At 37.2% G+C, this 14,960-nt stretch overlaps 1 protein-coding gene across 1 annotated transcript; it reads left to right on the forward strand.

The window, feature by feature from the left end:
* Window positions 1–1,694: 1,694 nt before the first annotated feature.
* On the forward strand, window positions 1,695–11,906 carry LOC102226381 (olfactomedin-like protein 3B). The gene is made up of 3 exons (XM_005798975.2): window positions 1,695–2,006; window positions 6,836–7,145; window positions 9,755–11,906. Exons 1-3 carry the CDS (start codon window positions 1,896–1,898, stop codon window positions 10,537–10,539), a joined length of 1,206 nt encoding a protein of 401 aa, XP_005799032.1. The 5' UTR covers window positions 1,695–1,895; the 3' UTR covers window positions 10,540–11,906.
* Window positions 11,907–14,960: the final 3,054 nt, after the last annotated feature.

Consider the following 14,960-nt stretch of genomic DNA (forward strand, 5'->3'; position numbering starts at 1 on the left):
GCCCAGCTTTTTTCCCCTACTGCATAAATTTATTCAACTTCAATTTTCCAGTTTGTGATTGCACTAAAATGCAATTTATTTGAAGACCTTTTACACATATTTACCATAGAGTTAAAAAAAAAAGCCAGGAGAGTGCTGCACATGATGCACATGATCACTGAGAGCTTTATTGAGAGCAATATTCTGGGTTGCTTTCCTGTTTCATGCGGTTGATGCTAAATTCAGCATCTAACATCTGCAGCCTCAGTGGAGCTGAATATTCATCAAGCCAGCTAGAAGCACAACTTGCATCCCTGCAGCCTCTCCATCTCCAGGCTTCACATACTGGCCATTATGAGCTGCCCATAAAGTACTTACATTAGTGAGATACAACTTTGTTGTTCCAAGGAGAACCCCGAAGCATTTGACAATATGATACATTCAGTAATATGTAATTCATGTAATTCATTATCATGGGTCATGATAATAATTTGAGCTACTTTTTCTGATTGTAGGTGTGTAGTTTATTACGCCTATATTGAAAGCTAATAAATAATGTAAAAAGAGAGTTAAAGCAAAAAAAACAAGTGAGCCAAGAACACAGTCAATTTGTCCAATGGGAAGGACGACTTTGTTTGGAACATAACAAACCAGCACCCAACACAGCGATTTAAAAGCTTTCTGTAAAAACTTCAGCCTGCTTATAAATTAGTACAGTTGTAAATGAACGCTTGTGACAAAAATTGTAATTCAGAAAATGTAAATTCAGGCAAAATTTGAGTTGTAATTTCTACTCTTCTATTTATTTGACTTTATGTTCACAAACAACACATGGGATGAACCTCATGTTGTGGCCACTGACTCTTCTAAAGTTGCCAATCATCGAAATGGTGAGCATTGTGTGATGCTGAGCATAAGAATGGACAGTCCATCTTTCCTGTTTCCAGTAAGCAGCCACACATTAGTTTCAACACTTTTTTTAAAATCAAAAAACACTTTTTTGTTTGTAAGAAAAAAACACCCAATCATGTTCATCTCTTTCTTTTTTACAGAGCTATTTCTCCAAGGTTCTTTTTGTAATAAAAAGTTTTTAAATTATTTATCTCCCTTGAAAAACAATGGAAATAAAGATTATGATGTTTTTACGTTATATATTTTTAATAATATTCCAGATTTCTGTCTAAATTATGATTTTTGCCCTTAAATTTTCTTCTGCAATCTTCCTGAAATCTCATCTTCATTCTTGACAATGCAATAACAAGGAAAGGTAACTATTTGCATCAGAATAACATTGGTCTTTGTAGGAGACTTATTGCAAAGTCCTGGTAATGTTTATGTTGTGCTATTGTCATAAAGTGACTTGATGGAGCAAAGTTTTTGTCCGCCATATTTGTCACAATATGACAAATAAAATTTCACTTGAAAAATGACGTCAGTTTAGAAAAAAAAAGGAAAAAGTCTCGTCTGTGAAATGAATCAGGAATATATGGCATTCAAGATTGAAAGAACTGAAAGAATGAGCTGTATGTGCCATACATATTTTCTGCATCCTCAAGCCAACTTGTACACCTGAAACAGTACCAGCGCCACATGAAACAAGCTCATATGCACAAAGTGAGTCCACTTTCCTAAGGAAAGAGCAGGCTAAGAGGCACAAAGCTCCTCCCTGAGAGTTTGTGAAAACATTCCAGCAAAGTCAGAGCGGTCAAAGAATCGGAAACCCTCAGAGTGGCCTCCTACTTTCTCTATCATTCTCACCTTTTTGCGCAGTCCTTCTGTTATGGCACATTGTGTTTAGACATTGTGCGACCAGTATAGACTGTTTAGCAGTGGAACACGGCAGAGAGAGAAACCTGAGGAGTCCTCTTCAATCTGTGAAGACAAAGAAACTCAGATGTCCCGCTGATCAGCTCACAATGAAGCTGCTGTTCGTCCTCCTCGTTTCCTGTGCCTGGACTTTAATTGGAGCCCAGAATTACTACCAGGCACTGATGGATTATCTGGAGAACAGATTGTTGGCCATCGAGGTAAGAAACAAGCCCCCTTTTTAAAATGACTTTTGACAAATGACTCTCTTTAAGTGGCAGCACAGATTTCTCTGCAGTCATTAAAAATTAGAGACACCAGTTGATAACCTTCTCCTCCTCCTTTTATTCGAGTTTAATGTCCTAACTCATGCAAACTAATTAATGCAATCTCTGGCAGGCTCATCAACTTCCCTGGAGGCTTTGGGAGAAATAATAGTTCATGCATGCATAGCTCTCCTTCTCATGCAACAAGCAGCTTCTGTCCGGCAGTATTACAACATCTTCCATGTCTAAGACAATGACACAATATTAATGAGTACAATCTCGACCTTTGCTGGTGTTGCATCAAACATGCCAGCAGTCTAATAGAGTCTGCTCTGCCAAGGTAGAATGAAGCTCTGCAACGATGAGCAGCCTCGGGGTGAGGATCCAATTTCAAAGAGTTTAAAAGTGAGGTTCCATGCAGCAGTATGTCAGAAAAAAGAGAAGGCTCAGTTTGTGTGAACGAAGACTTGGCGTGCGCAGAGTGTGATATGAAACACAAGAGGATTATATGTCAGCCACTCTTACAACCCATCGGCTGTTGTATTTTGAGAAAGCCTCTGGGAACATCAGTCAAGTGTTGTGGGGTTTGTGAGGCTAGCCAAAATCTGAAGTATGAATATCCAAGTCCGGCTGTACTGAGCAGAGAGCGGTTCATTGTCTGAATTCAAACCACTCACAAAAACCTCACATTTAAAAAGCAACATTAATGCATTAGATTTTAGTGGGGCATATATAATGCAAAAGTATTCACACCATTTGGATTTTTCCCCATTTTGTCACAGTGCAATTTTCAATATATTTCATTTGAATTTTTGCTACCAAGAAAAAGTAGCAAAAAACTGTAAGATGGTGTGAATTTGGAATTCAGGTTTACACTTTACACTGCAATTTCAGTTGCAGGTCCATCCATCCATCTGGAGTACCTAGATGGATCTCATCCATGCACATGCAAAGTCTATGCAGAAAAACCTTTGGCTAGGATTCAAACCCAGGACCTTCTTGCTGCAAGACTATCGCGCTACCACCGGCTAAACCATGTGTGCAGCTGTTGTACATTTTTCTGGATACGTCTCTACCAGCTTTGTGCATTTAGAAACTGAGATTTTTTTTTCCATTCTTCTTTGCAAAACAGCTGAAGCTCACTCAGATTGAATGGAAAGCCTCAGTGAACGTCAGTCAAGACTTTGTGCTATTCTAACTCAGGAACACACTTTGTTTTAAGCCATTTCATTGTACATTTTGCTGCATGTTTTTGGTAGTTTTCATGTTGGTAGGCAAACCTCCGACTTGCTCTCAAGACTTTTGCAGCATCTTTGTCTAATCTTCTCATCAACTGACCTGCTTTTCTGTCCCATCTGAATAACAGTATTCCAATAACATGATGTTGCCACCATTATGTTTACTTATGTGATTCGTGATTTTTATGTTGATGTATAAAGCTAATGTATGTCCGTTCTTTCTGTTTGGTTGAACAGTGATCTGTGAGATGTCCAAAGCTTTGTATTTGTTTCTTTTAAACTAAACCTGCTTTAAACATCTTCCCAAATAGGGCTACAGAGAAAAGTAGAACCCATGTCAATGCACACTTTAAAAAAAAAGAATGATTTTGCTCTCATTTCAAAACAATGCGCTGCTTTGGCTTAGTCTATTTCATAAATTCACAATGAAATACATTAAAGTTTATGGTTCAAATGTCCAAAACCACTTCTGCAAACCTGCAAATGCATTTATAGAGGTTTATATATTCTGCTTATCTTTTAAATTACTCTTCAAAGCAACACTGGCACATATGGTTGTGATGCAAAAATACATTATGTATGTACAACGGTTAAACTCCGGGCAATTACCTTTTAAAATACTTTCAGCCACTATCTGCTGTCTTCTACTTTTATATAAAACCGCAGTTCATCAGCAAGCTTTAAATGTGCTTCCCTTCCAGTCGACAGCAAGCCGACAGCGAGCTAAGGTGGAAAATGAAACCTGAGGAAAAGCAAAAAAATGACAGAGATTGCAGTTATTACGTTTTCCTCTGAATTACTTGTCACTCTCATTGTGTCAGTGTCTGTGTGAGGAACCACATCACTGTATTGCATTTGAGACTGTGATGATGTTTTGGTAGATTGGAAACACAAACTTCCAACCCTGGGAGATTTATTTTAGGAAGCGAGACGAGGAGTGAACAAAGGTGGCACTAGTGCCAAAGTCTTTCAGGTGAATGTTAAGGTTCCTAAGACACTTGAAGGGGGACTTACTACACAACGGAATGCAATCTGCTCCATTTTTTGCACATTTGCACACTCTTTCTGCTTTATTTCTCCACTGGATCCACAACACAGAGTACACATTGATCAAATTGAGCAGCTGCAGCCATTTAAACCTCTGATGTGTGAGGTTTCACCATTCAAAAGGTTAACATCATAACTGTGTCAGGCTGGAACAGGGGTCAGCAGCCGTTTCCATTCACAGAGACACAAAATAAATCTCACCTAGACCTGCCAAAAAGTGCAATAAAGTGTTTCTTTATAAAAGCTAAAAGTAAACTAAATGTTTTTAGATTTTAGAACAAAATGAAGTCTCTATTATAAAATTAACAAACAATTTTGTAGAATGAGCTGAGCCTTTTCAACAAATATGGAAAATGAAAACAGATAGGTAGCATAGTTTGAAGCCAGTGGCTTTTACAAGCCTGCTGCAGCCATTAAAAACACATTTTGAAGAAGAACTTATGGAAAAACTTATAAAATGACAATTTCCGTTTGCATTCTTAATCAAAAACATTTCCTTTTTGGCTTTGTAAGAGTCACAGTGGCAGGCCAAAGCTGCAGGTTGAGACCCCTGGGCTAAAATCACACTGGTACTTTTGTCTCAATCTCTTTCAGTGATACAGATGTTCTTGGAAAAAAGTGGTGGATCATAAAATACATTGTAATTATTCACTTCCCCTCTGGAAGATTAGGAAACTTTGACAGATGTTAAAATATATCAGATAGTAAAATTAGTACAGGTTGTCCATCCAAATATTTACTGCCTTAGGTAGGAGAAACTACAAAGATAATCTGTGCCATACGATGCAATGCAACCAACAGTGGCTGTGATTAAATGTCTTTTTTGATGTGGTTGTCACGTTATGTGGATGGAGATGTTGAGGCAGGACGCTTAGACCCAGGTAGAAGTAAAGTAATGGTTTAATGATGAGCAAGTCCGAAATACAAACAGTCCAACAACCAGGCAGCATGGCAGAACAGAATCCAGGGTTCAGCACCGGTAGCAACTGGCGAAACGAATGGACGACTGACAAACAGCTAGACAGCACAGACGACAACAGGCGACTGGCTTGACACACGACAAGGACCCGACCAAGACACAGAGACACAGGTGACACTAAATACACAGGAGGTAATCAGGGAACGAGACACACCTGGGAACTAATCAAGGGGAGACAGGACAACACGGAGACTCAGAAACAGAGGAAACTCAAAATTAATACACAGAAAAACTCAAACCATGACAGTGGTATAGAGAAAAGTTGATGAGAAACAGTCCTCTTTCTGATATCAATTTGCAGCAAGGGATTAAACCTGGGAGCTGCAATCTTTAAAATCCAGAGTTAAATTAATAAAGATATTTATTTATTTATAAAGCTTCATTACAGCCACAAAAATATGACATCAAAAAGGGCAACTTCTAATCTACCCCAGGAAATTTGCTGTGAGTTTTAAAGAGCAACTATTTTATTTTTTATTGTCAGCCTTTAAAATAAAGAAAGACATAATTGTTTTTGTAAAATGAGCATGGACACTTCCTTCTGTAGTGTGTTAACATTTGGGGAAATATCAACACACTTTTTAATTCAAAAAAATTATATATAACTTTAAAACATATATCATTTTTAGCCAGTTATTAGAGCCATTATAAAAGTTTGTAGACTCCTCACTACAAAAAACAGAAAACCTATTAAGTGTTTTTGTTGTAATACCTTAGTACTTGAAATAAGACAAAAGTAACTTACAAGTAACATTTCAATAATATAACTCCTTAATATTAATGAAAAAGTATTAGTTCTGCTGGCAGATTATTTAAAGGGACAGTACTATGTAAAATCAACTTTGTGTTCTCTCCTTCCCCTGCAATTCACCAACTCAGCTCCTTCAGACTAGCCAGCAACAATTAGCAAACACCTAGTGGAACTGCAGATTTGCTGAGCTAATTATTCAGGGTACTTCTCAGTGCAAAGTTGGTAAAAATGTTGTTAAATGGTTAAAAGAAGAGCGATGTTGTGAAGACTTCCTGAAGGTGGAGTTTCAGAAAGAGCAGTAGGTTTTAAAGAGACAGAGGCCCAATTTCGAGGAGTTAATTTACAAAGTCAAATTTCTTTTAAGTCATATTATATACAAATAGCATTTTTATAACAACTGAAGACAGCACTCACTAGATAGTGCTGTAAAATGGTGCTATGTGCCTAGAAAATACACAATACTGCCCCTTAACTTATAAGACACTTTTCCCATGTTATAAATCTAGAAAAACTAGAACTTTTTCATCAGTATTAAGGAATTCTTGACTTAAAAAATTATCCTATGTCTTGCTGAAAAGTTACTTGTGGATTAGTTTTGTCTTATTTCAAGGATACTAAGATGTCTGTACTAGAAACTAGACTAAAAATACTTGGTTTGATTTTATGTTTTTGCAGTGTCTAGTATAGACAGTCAGATTGGCATACCTGGAAAGAGAAACCTTCCCCTGCTGTGCAATCTAACATTTACATTGCTCTCCTCCTTACTCAGGACCGCATGCAGCTGTGGCATGAACAAGCCCATCAATATCGCACAGAGATGCTGGATTTTAAAAAGCTAACATCAGAGGCCATGACGGGGATAAAAAATGACCACAGCATGATGTTCAAAGACCTGAAAGGAGCTTCTGCTCGAGTGGACCTTGTGGAGAGGGAAATGGACTACGTGGAGACCCAGAATTCTCCACGAGCTTGTGCAACCAAGGCTGAAAAAGTGTTGGAGCAGGAGGCCTGGGGTCTGCAGGAGAGAGATGAGGTGGAGGAGGAGGAAGATTGGGAGGAGCTGCAGTCCAGAGTCTCTGGTGAGTTTGAAGAAGTATGCTCATACTTCAGCCAAACGACCTCTAGAGATACTCAATCTTTCAAATTTATTCACGGCAAGAAGCCTAGAAGAGTCAAAACCCATGATTTTTATAGGAGTTGTTCTCTGTATTACCCACATTACACATCCCACAGGCATCACATCAAACATTTTACAAGGTTGCTGTCTTGGAAAAGTTATGCCTCTGGAAAACAGGGAGACAAACACAGTACCATAACAAGTGCTTCTAAGTCTGTGTGGAGTCATGTTTCCCAGCCAAAGTGTGGTGATATGCAAGTCATTCATTTCTGCACAAATACTCTCCTGTTTGAGGAAGGTATTCATCATCATAATCCTCAAATCCAAAAATGTGCCGCTTCACAGCTGCTACAATAAGGTTTTCATTCAGGTTGTGCAAGGAATTAAAGCTTGTTTAAATCATGATGAAGAAGGTTGAGGGCTTTGAATTTCTACGAACATAAACGCAAAAACATTTTTACCTCTTCAACTTTTCAATATTTTGTCACTTTATTCAATTCTATTGGGACTTTATGTTAGACTAACATAAAACAGTACATATTTGTGAAGTGAAGGGAAATGATAAATGGTTCAACAAATATCATCCTGAAAATTGTAGAGGGCATGTTTATCCTAGAAACACCTTTTGCAGCAGCTTCAACTGCAAATCCAGTTTCGCATTGCTAGAGATAAAAGATATATTGCCCCATTTTCTTTGTAAAATAGTTCAGTAAGATCGGATGGAGAGTACATAGGAATTCTCAGGTCACAGACTGAATTGGATTGAAGTTTGGATTTTCACTGACTAACATAAGTACGGCTGTAACCTGTATTTAACCAGGAATGTCTTACTGAGATTAAAAATCTCCTTTTCAGGAGAGACTTGGCCAAAAATGGCACAGCACAAAAATTGCAAATCAAAACTACTGAAACTCTATTAAAATGCAATATGGATAATAAATGAATAAAAATAATAACCTTGAACATATAAGTAGGTTTATTGTTCTTGGTCTGTCATGAAAAATCCCAATGAAACACATTAAACTTTGTGATTGTAATTTAATAAAAATGTTGAAAGGTTTAAGCAGTATGAATATTTTTTCAAAGAATTGTACTTCTTCAAAGAACTAACATTTTTTTCACTTTAATGTGTGCTAAATGAATTAGTAAATTACTTTTTGATTTTATGTTTTATTTTTATCACAAAGCAAATGAAGAAATATTGATTGTTTTAATAAACCAACTGAGTTAATAGCAAAATCAATAAGACATAATGAAAGGATTATGCGCAAATATTACCAAACCTCCATTCAGAATTATAATGCTGACATTTCATTTCATGTTTGTTAAAGACTGAAGTCAAAGATGGTCCAGGAAATCCCTCTCTATTACTTTTTATTTGCTGTCAGTAGCTGCAGAAGGACAGAAAACTGCCCTGAGGTCAGCGGCGCTGCTCTCCATGGTCATGCTTACAGAAATGAGCTTTGTACATAGAGATCCATTGTGAATGTCTGTGAAGTGATCCGGAACAATCTTTTCTCCATAGAAGAGCCAGTTCAGATCTGGAAACTTAATCCTGATGTGGCTCTGGGACAAATGAGGGAGAGGATGGGTGACGCTCGGTGACGACTGCTGGGAATTTTCTTTCCTTTTTTGTGGTTCTTCAGAGAAAGAATTGTGTTATGATATTTTCTTTTACAGACAGCATCTTTCATCTGTCTATGAGCTGTGCTCAAGCTTCATTCATGATGAGTTTGTGTCTAATTTTGCCCCGACTTTGTACTTGACCCAGATTTGAGAACTAGAGCCAAGATATCAGTGGCTGCAGGCTGGAAACCCACATTTCCTATTAAGAAACAGCACTTCTCCTCATCCAGTCAGACAGCTGGAGTCTGAATTCATTCTTTATTACAATGTGAACATAATCTGTTGGCCATGCCTACTGGTACATCTGGTAAAAATGTGTAAAAATCCTTAATGCAAATCCATTTTTGTTGAAATATTATAAAACTAGAGTAACTGGTTAACATGATTGCATTTATCACAGGTGTCACAATTATTTCTGCTCAGAATAGTCTTTTTTAAAATAAATATAACTGAATAATTTCTTAATCATTTTACAATATAATGCTTTTTGTTGTAAACAAAGTTTCCAAGAATGCCTGATTAGTTACCATTCTTTTACATTTCTAAATTTGCGAAATATCTGCATTGGTGACTTTTTCCTTTTTCTCCTGTTTTCAAATTATGCAGCAACCTCTCCTTTCACAGCAACTTCAGCTTTTTAATGCCACATGAAGTAGACTTCTATACCTGTTTTATGATACCACTGTATCAGTAAAAACCAGTTGGGGTGATAAAATCTATCTGCCGGTTCACGTGCCCAACCTTTGCAACATCGCAGCTGTGCAGCCAGCGGCTCCTTTCATTCCATAATCTCATTACAAGCGGTGTAAGCAAGATGAATATGAAGCAGAAGAAGAATGGTTGTGAACACATGCTCGCTTTTTTTGTATGTTCCTGTTAAAGCAAATTCCTAATCCTCTTCTTTGTGGTTACTTGTTTGTTTGTTTGTTTGTTTTTCGCCTTCAGACTGTATGGAAATCATCTCTGGCATCAGATCTGTGAAGATCCTAAAGAGAATAGGAAGCCCCAAGGGAATGTGGACCAGAGATCCCAAATCCTCCAAGCTTTATGTTTTCAATGGCACATCAGGAGACACGGTCTATGAGTTCCAATCCGTCCTTGACTTTTCCAGATCCCTAGGAGTGGCTGGGAGCAGGATGATCCACCTTCCCTCTAAGTGGACTGGTCCTGGAAGTGCTGTTTATAACGGCTATTTGTATTACATAAATCAGGAAACTGATACAGATGTGCAGGTGGTTAAATTTGACCTGGTTAGTGGTTCAGTGACAGAAATTGCTATGTTCCCTATGGAGAGGAATACTATTGTTTACACGCTTAATCCTGAGACTGTTGCAGACCTTGCAGTCGACGATGAGGGCTTGTGGCTCCTTTTCACCCCGACCGACAGTGAACCAAACATTAGCCTCGCTAAGATGGACACTTCCACGCTTGACATAGAACAAATCTGGGACACCCGGTGCCCACGGGGGAATGCAGAGGCGGCTTTTGTAGTGTGCGGGACAGTCTATGTCGTTTACAACACCCGCATGGCCAGCCGATCTCGAGTTCAGTGTGTGTTTGACGTGAATGACATGATGCTAACTGAAGAGGCTCCTCTGCTTTACTTCCCCAGGAGGTACGGAGCTCATGCCAGTCTGAAGTACAACCCTGAGGAGAATCAGCTTTATGGCTGGGATGACGGCTACCAAATCATTTACAGACTCACTATAAAGACGAAACTCTTAGCTTGACAGAAGAGAAATAGGTTCATGTTTGAAAAACTGATGGACAGTAGCAGTGAATTTCTTCTATCCATTCACATAGATTCGCTTTGAGAAGAATAATGCATGTTCATATTTTCTAAATATGGTTGCTGTGCAATGGAAGCTGTAGAGGTGACATATTACACTTCCTTGAATAGGTTAAGACAGGTGCATGGGCTAAACAAAAGATGTTCATTACATTTTTTTGCACAAAATCACTCTTAGATATATTAGATTTTAGTCTGCTCACTTCTGCCTATTTCAAGCTCTTTTCAGAATGAGCTACGGCTGCTCCAACTCAGATGTTCAATTATACAACCATACGTCTTTGAAAAGCAGAAGTGGAGCCTCCTGTACAACCAACAAGAATGCAGCAAGTTGTTTCTGAAACAAAACACTTGTCTTTTCCAGCAGCCATTGTACTGTGCATAAAACTAGCTGGCCAAACATCCTTGGTGCCATTAAATATTTGACAATGGTTCTTTTATATCACTGTGGAGGAATTTCCACCGGGTCTTCTTTAAGGAATTGTCTTAGTCAGCCATGATAAATTGAAAAAAGATCCAGACTAAATTAATTCAATTAAGTAATTTTACCCCTCTAAATGTGAACTTACTAGTGCGCTCTGAGTCTCTGTCCACCTTCAAAACCTAAGTGCTTGTGAGCCTCAGCACACAAACTGATGGCCAAAACATTTCCAAACATGAGATCACTTTTCTTGGCTATCCTTAGTGACTACTCCTCTGTTTAATGTTAACATAGAGAACACTTGGAAGAAGTTGATCTAAGTGTCTGCTTTGATGTATAAAGGATATGTACAGTAATGTAAGAGAAAACAGAAATATATGTTGTTACAGTGGGCTGATATTTACTGTGAAATGCAAATAAGTTAATAAAGTTCACTTCCACTTTCTGCTCCTTCTGCCAAATAAAAATGTGTGTGAAGTTGCATAAATGAGTTTTTGGACACGTTTGTGATTCTTCAGTTAGAGTTCATATGTGGTCTCATTTCCAAGAGGGAACAGTTTTTTTCATGCTTTTCCATATTTTAACATTTGTTTTGAAGGCCTGAAACACAAAATGTAGGAAAAAAAGGATAAATGAATGTAAATTTGAAAAGGAGCTAATATCTTTTATGGACTTCTAAGTAAGACTGTGGTCAGTCCTTTAGAAGCATTCTGCTTCTAAAGAAAGGGATTCTTCATTGGTACAAGAAGAGTAGCTGTAAGATTATATGTAAGCAGCACCTGTGCATAATATGCAATACAGGTGGAGTCTCAAACTTGAAACATTGATTTTTTTTTTTAACAAATGCCAAAGAAACCCTTAGCCCAAAGGTTCCCAAAGTGTGGGGCGCGCCCCCCCTAGGGGAGAGGGGAGGGGGGGGGGGTATGGATGAATGATAAAAAAAAAACCAGTTACACAAGTGTTTCACTGTAAAGATGGCTTGTAGTGTGTTTTGTTGCAACTGGAAGTGTGAAATAAACTTCAATGGAGTTTGAAAACAAAATATGTGTATAGGTTTATGTCTGGTTGAACGATGTGTGTGCCCAGTTGATTTCTTTTTTTTGGGGGGGATTTTATTGTAATCCATAGAGGGGCCCAGAAGAAAATCTTTGGGAACCACTGCCTTAGCCTGAGATCAAACTACACTACAATATTATATGCATAGTAAGAAAATGCTGAAAGATACACAATTGTGAAATGATGTATGGGGGCAATAACAGTATCAGAAGGATTCTGTTTATGTAAATATCAGGGTGGTTAAATTATTCCAATGTGCATCTGGAACAAACTAACTAGCTTTTGAAGCATTGTTCATGTTTTCCTACATTTGGTATGCACAGAAAAAATAAAGCCCAACCCTAATTCATGTTGACTATGTTCAGCCAGTTCGTTAACCCAGTGCGGGTGTTGTCTGTGTTTTTCTCTCAGAAACCTGCTTCACAGAGGCCCCTTTCTTTAGTCTTTTAATCAAAGAAAAAGAAATCATGTCACGCTCCAAGGGGAAAAGCACAACAAGCCATTTTTCTGATGCTCGTTTTTTTTGAGAAATGAAAACTGGTGGAGAAAATACAGTTTTGTATTTCAGTTTGACTTTATTACACACTGGATCACTGAGTTTATCTAGAACCCATTTGTCTTAACCAACATCTCTATTATTACAAATACAAAATGCTTAATAAAAAATTTAAACCTCAGAGCTATTTTAACATTTGGAAAGGATTACAAGATCATATCAACAAACAGTACAATATTAGGCAAAGCTAGAAGGTCTTAAAACAGTCCATAAACTGAGGCAATCTAACAGGTTCCACCGACGATGAAAACACACCACATTATCAGAGAAATATGACCATCATAAAATACATTGTTGTTGTTTTTTTTTAAAAAAAGGAGCAGAAACAACACAATAATTCACTCACTTGTTTAGATAGTAGAAATCTAATAATGCCATTAGTTTAAAGAACTTCAACATTCAAATAACTGATTTAGAGCAGCGTGTTGATGCTATGGTAGAATACGTCAAGCATGAACAATGCACTGACTCATTCTTGCTCTAACAAGTGCCAATTAGAGAAATGCCACAGTTATGTTGATGCTGACCTGTCCGCCCAACAGCTTCCCCCGCTCTGTCATCTTAGGCTTTCAGTTTAACACCAAGGTGCCAAACGACTTGCTGCGGGTAAATTTATCCGCTACGGAAATGTCTAAAACAGACCTTTCTGGGTCTGCTGAATCCATCTGCTTGTGTCTTCACGTCTGCCTCCGATTTTCCCATGACATACTCTATGGCACAAAGTAAAATGCATCTGTACAAACTGTAATCTGTGATTGTTGTTAAGAAGCTGTCCTGCCAGGTATCATCTCCAGATTGCAGCTTCTCATATTGTGTTCTAGATGTGTTAATAAGGAGCTTGACATCAATTACTGCATCTGGAGGCTCAAACTGAAACACAAACTGAAACGGGACGCTACAGGAAATTGGACCTGAATAACATGTTTTGGTAAAAACAAACATGATTATGATCTTTTTTAAAACAATGTTGGAGAACACAGAATAGAAAATCTCACAATGTCATGATCATTTACAATATAATAATTTCTGTATTACAACATAAAACAATCATAAACTGATACAAATACAAGATAAATGTGCTTTTATCTTACAGCTGTAAAGTTTTTAGAATTGACTGCCTTTTATGTCTGCTTGCTAACAAAAAACTCCGTAGCAATAACAATAAATCAGATTACACAGTTAGCAGACGCTGCAGCAGATGGTTGTTTGCAGAATCTAAAAACGAAAGTGAAGACTCTGTCATTATCCGATACGAGTCGCTGCCCGATGTGAGTCACTAACATGAAGAAGGTGAGCTACAACCACACTTTATGCTGCTCTTTCTATTCTAAATAGATTTTGAAAACTTTAAACTTTTTTGTACAGATGTGAATAAACAATATATTTTGCTGTTCATCTCTAAAAGTTGCAAATCTAAAAGTTGTAGTAGTTATTTTGGGATATGATGTTTTCATACCTGTATTTTATTTAAAAAAAAGTAAAATTTAAAAACAATACTTTCAATACATAAAATTTTATATAATAAGTATTTAAAGCAAATGCATATGTCTTCCAAATGGAAAAACAGAACAAAACAAACTGTCAATTAAATTAGAAATGTATTAATAATAAAAATAAGCAAAAATGTGTGTAGTTACTTTTATTAAAAACACAAAAGTAAGAAATGTACATTTTAAACACCCTGAACAGTAATTGTTTGTGTTGGAAAGGTCAGCCATGTTGTTTTCATGTTGTGAACATTTAGGATTATTTCTAATTTGCCTGATTGCTAATCAGGCAACTGGGATATGTGCAACTTCTATTTGATAGTGGAACCTTAAATGTGACTCAAATTGGGGAGAGACCTACATCAGATAACAGATTTTGCAGGCTACCGTAAGCAAATAAACACTAGCAGAAATAGAAACTTTTACAGAAAGGTTTAATGCTGAACAAGGAAGACAGAAACACCAATGTGAAATGGTTAAACAAAAACATACTTGCTTGCCCATTATAGTTAAAAAAAGCTCTCAATTTCAACACAATCTAGAGCTCTTATCAAAATACCAAATGACAAGAGCTAATGTTGCTAATCTCATTAGCTAATGTTGCTAACTAGCATAAAAACGGTTTTCTTTTGGCTGTGTGGAAAAGTTCCACTCTATTTGGTTTGGTATAACTGCATTTTGTTCTGTAAAACATACTACAACCTTTTCGATTTACCTTTGTGGGGATGATAATTTACTGCTAATTCCCCTACATGGACCTAACTGATTATTTAGTGAAAAAATAAACAAAAAAATGTGGCATTTGAAAAAGAAAAAAAAGGGAATATTATTACTTTATTTTT

Source organism: Xiphophorus maculatus, chromosome 1, assembly GCF_002775205.1.
Source record: "Xiphophorus maculatus strain JP 163 A chromosome 1, X_maculatus-5.0-male, whole genome shotgun sequence".
NCBI classification, from domain to species: Eukaryota; Metazoa; Chordata; class Actinopteri; order Cyprinodontiformes; family Poeciliidae; genus Xiphophorus; species Xiphophorus maculatus.

Bases quoted from the DNA above. Each gene is read 5' to 3' on its own strand.
- LOC102226381 (XM_005798975.2), top strand. From the start codon at position 1,896: ATGAAGCTGCTGTTCGTCCTCCTCGTTTCCTGTGCCTGGACTTTAATT. The intron at 2,007-6,835 runs GTAAGAAACAAG...CTCCTTACTCAG, and splicing joins ACAGATTGTTGGCCATCGAG to GACCGCATGCAGCTGTGGCA. The intron at 7,146-9,754 runs GTGAGTTTGAAG...TTTCGCCTTCAG, and splicing joins GCTGCAGTCCAGAGTCTCTG to ACTGTATGGAAATCATCTCT.